Here is an 8,433-nt window from a genome sequence, read left to right as displayed (position 1 = left end):
CTATCGTAAATACAGGAGAACCAAGACATGAAGAGCGACACCACGGCTGTCTTTCAGGCTTTTATTTTGATCTGCAATAATATTGTGAAAAGACAGGAACACATCAGTCTCCAATGCACCATCTGACAAGTTGTTCTTTCTCTCTCAGTGTTTTCTCAGACTCACACAAATCACATTCATATATAAAGCCATAATGTATACTATAAAATAATAACCAGTCCTTAATACAAAGAATGTATAATCTTAATCCTTAGACAATAGAACAGTAGAACCATACCTGCAATAGTATTGTGAAAAGACAGGACAGGAACACATCAGTCTCCAATGCACCATCTGACAAGTTGTTCTACACAGGAGCCTGAAGAAAGGTAAAACACATGTCTCACATCCCCAATACATTGCTAAGTGCTTTCAGTGTTGACAGTTGACAGAGGATTGATTGTACACAACGCAAGCAGAGTACTGTTACATATATAATGAACAGACTAGGTCTATACTGCTCCTACATGGTGTAACAATACATCATGTAGATGTATATAATGAACAGACTAGGTCCATACTGCTCCTACATGGTGTAACAATACATCATGTAGATGTATATAATGAACAGACTAGGTCTATACTGCTCCTACGTGGTGTAACAATACATCATGTAGATGTATATAATGAACAGACTAGGTCTATACTGCTCCTACGTGGTGTAACAATACATCATATAGATGTATATAATGAACAGACTAGGTCTATACTGCTCCTACATGGTGTAACAATACATCATGTAGATGTATATAATGAACAGACTAGGTCTATACTGCTCCTACATGGTGTAACAATACATCATGTAGATGTATATAATGAACAGACTAGGTCTATACTGCTCCTATATGGTGTAACAATACATCACGTAGATGTATGTAATGAACAGACTCGGTCTATACTGCTCCTACATGGTGTAACAATACATCATGTAGATGTATATAATGAACAGACTAGGTCTATACTGCTCCTACATGGTGTAACAATACATCATGTATGTAATGAACAGACTAGGTCTATACTGCTCCTACATGGTGTAACAATACATCATGTAGATGTATATAATGAACAGACTAGGTCTATACTGCTCCTACATGGTGTAACAATACATCATGTATGTAATGAACAGACTAGGTCTATACTGCTCCTACGTGGTGTAACAATACATCATGTAGATGTATATAATGAACAGACTAGGTCCATACTGCTCCTACGTGGTGTAACAATACATCATGTAGATGTATATAATGAACAGACTAGGTCTATACTGCTCCTACATGGTGTAACAATACATCATGTAGATGTATATAATGAACAGACTAGGTCTATACTGCTCCTACATTTTTATGTATTATTATGTGTTATTTATTTCTCCTTTATTTAACCAGGTCGGCCAGTTGAGAACAAGTTCTCATTTACAACTGCGACCTGGCCAAGATAAAGCAAAGCAGTTCGACAAAAACAACAACACAGAGTTACACATAAACAAACATTCAGTCAATAACACAATAGAAGATCGAGAATATATTTGTATGTTTATGAATATTGTGAAACACGATCATTCCACTATTAATGCAGATATTATGGACATTTTATTTAAAACATGTAATTAAACTATAATTGTAGCTCCTTTAATTTAGACCCAAAATGTATTTGCTATGTGTGCTATTGCCCGGCTATTAAAAGAAACAGGCGACTATTTGAGACTCAGCCTCAGGAATGTTTGGTCACATGGAGTCAAGTGGTCACTAGAAGTCTACGGTGCCAAAGAGAATGATAGTTGGGAGTGTTGGGAGTGTTGAGTGTGTTGATATAACGGTAATAATGTCAAAATCCCACTTTTAACAACCATCAGAATTGGTTAAAAAAAGGTTATGCCTGAGTGGCACAGCGATCTGAGGTACTAGATCACAGTGTTAGAGGTGTCACTGTAGACCCGAGTGGTGCAGCAGTTTAAGGTACTGCATCACAGTGTTAGAGGTGTCACTGTAGACCCGAGTGGTGCAGCAGGCTAAGGTACTGTATCACAGTGTTAGAGGCGTCACTATAGACCCGAGTGGTGCAGCGGTCTAAGGTACTGCATGGCAGTGCTAGAGGCGTCACTAGAGGCGTCACCCGGATTCGATCCCGGGCTGTACCACAACCTGCCGTGATCGGGAGTTCCATAGGGCGGCACACAATTGGCCAAGCGTCGCCCGGTGTTTCCTCCTACACATTGGTGCAGCTGGCTTCCGGGTTAAGCGGGAGGGTGTTAAGAAGCGCGGTTTGACGGGTCATGTTTCAGAGGACGCATGACTCGACCTTCGCCTCCTGAGCCCGTTGGGGAGTTGCAGCGATGAGACAAGATCCACATTGGGGAGTTGCAGCGATGAGACAAGATCCACATTGGGGAGTTGCAGCGATGAGACAAGATCGAAATTGGGGAGAAAAAACGGGCGTAAAATGATAAAAAATGCTTAAATAATGACAACAAACAAAGGTTGCATCCCAACGTGGCAATAAACAGTAGGCAAAGTGACCAGGACAAAATGAACTCAAACGTTTTACCATTGGAACACTTGATGTAATGATGTAATAATGGACAAAATGAACTCAAACGTTTTACCATTTTACCCACCATTTGCAACAACGTCACTGAGCACCATCACTATCTTTCCTTCGTGGATCTCCTGCATGTTTACATATCTGGCATTACTCATCTCATATGTATATACTGTATGCTATCCTATTCTACTGTATCTTAGTCTATGTATTACTCATCTCATATGTATATACTGTATTCTATCCTATTCTACTGTATCTTAGTCTATGTATTACTCATCTCATATGTATATACTGTATTCTATCCTATTCTACTGTATCTTAGTCTATGCATTACTCATCTCATATGTATATACTGTATTCTATCCTATTCTACTGTATCTTAGTCTATGCATTACTCATCTCATATGTATATACTGTATTCTATCCTATTCTACTGTATCTTAGTCTATGCCCCTCTGACATCACTCGTCCATATTTTTATATATTCTTATTCCTTTACTTAGATTTGTGTGTATTAGGTATTTGTTGTGAGCTAGGAACACAAGCATTGAGTTAGATATTACTGCACTGTTGGAGCTAGAAACACAAGCATTAATTTAGATATTACTGCACTGTTGGAGCTAGGAACACAAGCATTAAGTTAGCTTTTTACTGCACTGTTGGAGCTAGGAACACAAGCATTTAGTTAGATATTACTGCACTGTTGGAGCTATGAACACAAGCATTTAGTTAGATATTACTGTTGGAAACACCCCATCTCTTTACATTACTTATGCATATTCAGTGGCCTGACTGCATCCAGACTATGTCAAAGGCCCATCCTGGTAGATCTGAACCTAATGCAGCTTGGAGTGATCAGATGACAGAAGTCACATTTAGGTGCCAGGTGTAACAGGCTGTAGATGCTCCATATCCATTGCTTTGAGTGTTTTATATAATATGACTAAATATGTTAATTTCTGTGTTGCAGGGGCAGTCAAGAAATGGAACGGCAAGGCCACAGAACATGACCACTCCACCATCAGAGCTGTGGGAGAACACCTCCAGCCCCTGGTAGAGCCGGGGGTAGTGTTTACCACTCCACCATCAGAGCTGTGGGAGACCACCTCAAGCCCCTGGTAGAGCCGGGGGTAGTGTTTACCACTCCACCACAGCTTCAGCAGGCTGGAAAAGTGATACTGTTTTTCATACTAAGATGGACCATCAGTCTGTTGATTGGTCAGTCATTGGATTCATTTGTTGAAATCAAATCAAGCTTTATTTATACAGCACATTTCAGACATGCAACACAATGGCTTCTCAGGAGAAAACAATGAAAATAAACAGGAATATTTAGTACACAAACATAAGAGGATAAAAAACAATAATACCAACTTAAAGACTAATGAGCATCCTAAGGAAATGCCATTGATTAAAATATTAAAATATCCAATCCAAAAATATAAGCTTGTTTTTTAGGATGGGCTCTGAAAGTCACTATGGGGGTGTCCACTGAAAGTTGACTGGTAACAACAACTGGGACCTAAAAGACACCCATCATGAGACCCACTAAATCTGCCCAAGAAGAGACAAACAAAAGAAAAACCCACACCAAACTTAAAGACAGGAAGCAAACCAAAAAGGTGGAGCAACTAAAGGTGTTGACTCTCCACATCTATCAAGACAACTGGAGCACTGGGCCAGACACTCTTAAATAGAACCTGGACCAGCTCAGGTGAAACACCTTCCCACTAACGAGATGGACAAGCCAGCACAGGTGTAACACATACTGACTAACGAGGTGACACCAATCAGTGCGTCCTACGAGCTAATGAGCTATACGTGCTGAAATCCAACCTCAAAACATAAATGGAAAAACCAAAGACTATAACACCTTAAGAGAAAAAATATATCCTATATTTTTGTTGGACAACAGAAAACCATTTCCATTTCACATTATCAACTACAATGCTTCATGAGCCCAAACAAAACTCATCTCCAATACGGAAAAACGTGCAGTCAAAATAAATTGTGATCCATGGCAACGCACTGGCTAAACGCAAAACACAAATCTTTTTAACTCTTGAGACAATCAGCAACCAAGTTGTCCTTACAACAGACATGTCTGATTTCAAGAGGAAACTCCTGCAATATCCGTAGTAACTTTCCACCTCACTGCGAAGCTTCTCTCTCTTTACAGGGATCACTCGATAGGCATGTTGTTGGATCAGGGCCCAGTCCCCAATGTAATGCTCTAGTACATTTGGGTTGGCACATCTGAGAATGAACCCTGCTATTCTAAAAGAAGGGCAACAATGTCAATATATTTATACCCGAAAATTGTCAGTTGATTGCATAAATAATTATGATTACTAAAAGTTACATGAATTGTAAACATGAATTACCAAAACCAAATGTACACCCCTTTGATAATATGTATTGTCAATAATTAACTTAATGGTAAGGCATGGTATAATAAAACATAAAATAAAAATGTGTTGTTGATTGCAGTCTTATTTTCAATGTCTTTTCAATTACATTTTGCTAGGTGGGATAGCCTCAATGTCAAAACACAGTTTTAACATGTCCAAATCAATAACCAATATGCAGAAACAGTTTGGGATGAATTGAAAACCTAAACATAACATGTGCTATTTACACAAACATCTGCCACAATAATCATATTTCTTGTATTTTTTTAAACAAGCTCCTTATAAACTGCACAAGCACCAGAAACCCTGTTGTTTTGACAAGTAGCAATAAATCACTGATATCGATTAGGGGGGAAATCAGGTTGTACGTGATGTTGGAATGCATTTAAATGTAGGGGTCGCTAAACAAAGGAACGCAACACTAATTTGTCATAACTAATCGATATCATGCTAAAATCATTTATGCGACAGGAGGGAGATGAGGTTGCACGTCCTGTTAAAACTAGCAGCTCAAAAACCACACTGAATCTGGGAATAATGTGTACTTACTAAATCACATAAATAGTACTCATTCAATTCAGAGCCTGGATTTTTCCCCTGAGGCTAATAATATCCATATCATGTTGAAATCAATAGAACAGGGGACAAACGTTTAGGCTTCTACATTGTGACATCATTAAAATACTCCTACTACAATGTTAAATTAATTAATTGAGATCATGAAACAACTGCTTCATGTATTTTCTAATGTTTAGTCAGAGATCTTTTATCAGATTACCTCTGGTCACAGCTAAGAGATTTCTCTCCTGTGTGTGTTCTCTGGTGTACATTCAGCTGCCCAGATGTAACAAAACTCTTCACACATTGATTACAGCTATAAGGTTTCTCTCCTGTGTGTGTTCTCTGGTGTATAGTCAGATAGCTAGATGTAACAAAACTCTTCCCACATTGATTACAGCTATACGGTTTCTCTCCTGTGTGTGTTCTCTGGTGCACTGTCAGTTTACTAGATTGACAAAAACTCTTCCCACATTGACCACAGCTATAAGGTTTCTCTCCTGTGTGTGTTCTCTGGTGTAAAGTCAGAGAGCCAGATGTAGTAAAACTCTTCCCACATTGATCACAGCTATACGGTTTCTCTCCTGTGTGTGTTCTCTGGTGCACTGTCAGATCACCAGATTGACAAAAACTCTTCCCACATTGATCACAGCTATATGATTTCTCTCCTGTGTGTGTTCTCTGGTGCACTGTCAGATGGCCAGAAGTAGTAAAACTCTTCCCACATTCATCACATATATATAGTTTCTCTCCTGAGTGTGTTCTCTGGTGTATAGTCAGATAGCTAGATGTAACAAAACTCTTCCCACATTGATCACAGCTATAAGGATTCTCTCCTGTGTGTGTTCTCTGGTGTGTAGTCAGATTGCTAGATGCAGTAAAACTCTTCCCACATTGAACACAGCTATAAGGTTTCTCTCCTGTGTGTAGTCTCTGGTGTACTGTCAGATAGCTAGATGTAGTAAAACTCTTCCCACATTGATCACAGCTATAAGGTTTCTCTCCTGTGTGTGTTCTCTGGTGTGTAGTCAGATTGCTAGATGCAGTAAAACTCTTCCCACATTGAACACAGCTATAAGGTTTCTCTCCTGTGTGTATTTTCTGGTGTACTGTCAGAGAGTCAAATGTAGTAAAACTCTTCCCACATTGATCACAGCTATAAGGTTTCTCTCCTGTGTGTGTTCTCTGGTGTGTAGTCAGATTGCTAGATGCTTTAAAACTCATCCCACATTGAACACAGCTATAAGATTTCTCTCCTGTGTGTATTTTCTGGTGTACTGTCAGAGAGTCAAATGTAGTAAAACTCTTCCCACATTGATCACAGCTATAATGTTTCTCTCCTGTGTGGATCCTTTGATGAATTTTAATGCCTGATGAGGTGAATCTCTTCCCACAGTCAGAGCAGCAGTGAGTTCTCTTCCCTGTGGATCTCTGCAGGTGTTTATTGAGGCGTTCTGATCTGGAGAGACTCTTCTCTGCCTTGTCAGCATCATGATGTTGTTGAGGATCCCCAGAGGATCCACGATAGTCCCGTATCTCTCCTGTGTGAACAACAAAGTCAGATGATTAAAGGCCCACAAAAGTGAAAATCCACTGTAAAAAGGTGATGCCAACAGCGTAGCCATGATGTTGTACAACAATTGATGTCTGTAATGAATGTAAAAATTATTTAACAATTGTCTTAAAATGAGCAAGAATAGTCATATTTTAGTAGTAAGATCGATGATTGTAGACTAGAAATAAGTTATTCATGTTGTTGAAACTATAAGCAGTGTGTCAGATGACTTTTGGTCTCCAATATAGGCCCCTTTCTGTGTTTGCTAAAATTGCGGCAGGAGGGCGATGCGCACACAATTTGATTGCAGAAACACCTCCCTGCTAATGAGGAAACCGATAGTAATGGATGTAGTATATCTGCTAATGAGGAAACCACAAGTTATGGATGTAGTATATCTGCCTGGAGCAAAAATGGTGAGCAAAGCTTTTAGTTTTTCACAATGTATTCTGAATGTGAATGGGGGAAAACTCAGGGGAGTAACCTCTATTTCCAGGTTGATTATGAGTGCATTTCACACTACTTTGGATTATAATTGTAAGGCTCGTTTGAATGTCCTGTTTAATATGTTTGAAGAATTATAAGTAATTATTGAAGAACCACGTTAATGACAGTATCCATTTGGGTGTTGTCAATAAAGTAAAGATTTTATTTGTATATTTCTCATATATATAGCAAAGCAGACCGACAAAAAAACAACAGAGTTACACGTGGGATAAACAAAAGTACAGTCAATAACACAATAGAAAAATCTATATACAGTGTGCGCAAATGGAGTAAGGAGGTAAGGCAATAAATAGGCCATAGTAGCAAAGTAATTACAATTTAGCAAATTAACACTGGAGTGATAGATGTGCAGATGATGATGTGCAAGTAGAATTACTGGTGTGCAAAAGAGCAAAAAAAGTAAATAAAAACATGGGGATGAGGTAGGTAGTTAGATGGGCTATTTACAGATGGGCTGTGTACAGCTGCCCATATGTCTCCTACTTCAGCGATTTTTGCAATTCGTTCCAGTTATTGGCAGCAGAGAACTGGAAGGAAAGGCGGCCAAAGTAGATGTTGGCTTTGGGGATGACCAGTGAGATAAACGTCCTGGAGCGCGTGCTATGGGTGGGTGTTGCTATGGTGACCAGTGAGCTGAGTTAAGGCGGCCTAGCAAAGACTTATAGATGACCTGGAGCCAGTGGGTTTGGCGACGAATATGTAGTGAGGGCCAGCCGACGAGAGCATACAGGTCGCAGTGGTGGGTGGTATATGGGGTTTGGTGACAAAACGAATGGCACTGTGATAGACTGCATCCAGTTTGCTGAGTAGAGTGTTGGAGGC

The 8,433-nt window shown here is 39.4% G+C and overlaps 1 protein-coding gene across 1 annotated transcript; it reads right to left on the bottom strand.

The window, feature by feature from the left end:
• Positions 1 to 346: 346 nt before the first annotated feature.
• Positions 347 to 6,923, bottom strand: LOC120036757 (zinc finger protein 2 homolog; the record flags this gene model as incomplete). Its single annotated transcript, XM_038983125.1, has 2 exons — positions 347 to 358; positions 5,820 to 6,923. Coding segments are annotated over 2 exons (1,116 nt in total), but the record flags the coding sequence as incomplete, so codon positions are not given.
• Between the last annotated feature and the right edge of the window lie 1,510 nt (positions 6,924 to 8,433).

This window comes from Salvelinus namaycush, unplaced genomic scaffold (assembly GCF_016432855.1).
Source record: "Salvelinus namaycush isolate Seneca unplaced genomic scaffold, SaNama_1.0 Scaffold147, whole genome shotgun sequence".
Lineage (NCBI taxonomy): Eukaryota > Metazoa > Chordata > Actinopteri > Salmoniformes > Salmonidae > Salvelinus > Salvelinus namaycush.
The sequence above is the reverse complement of the archived record's forward strand: the minus strand, read 5'-3'. Positions and strand labels throughout refer to the sequence as shown.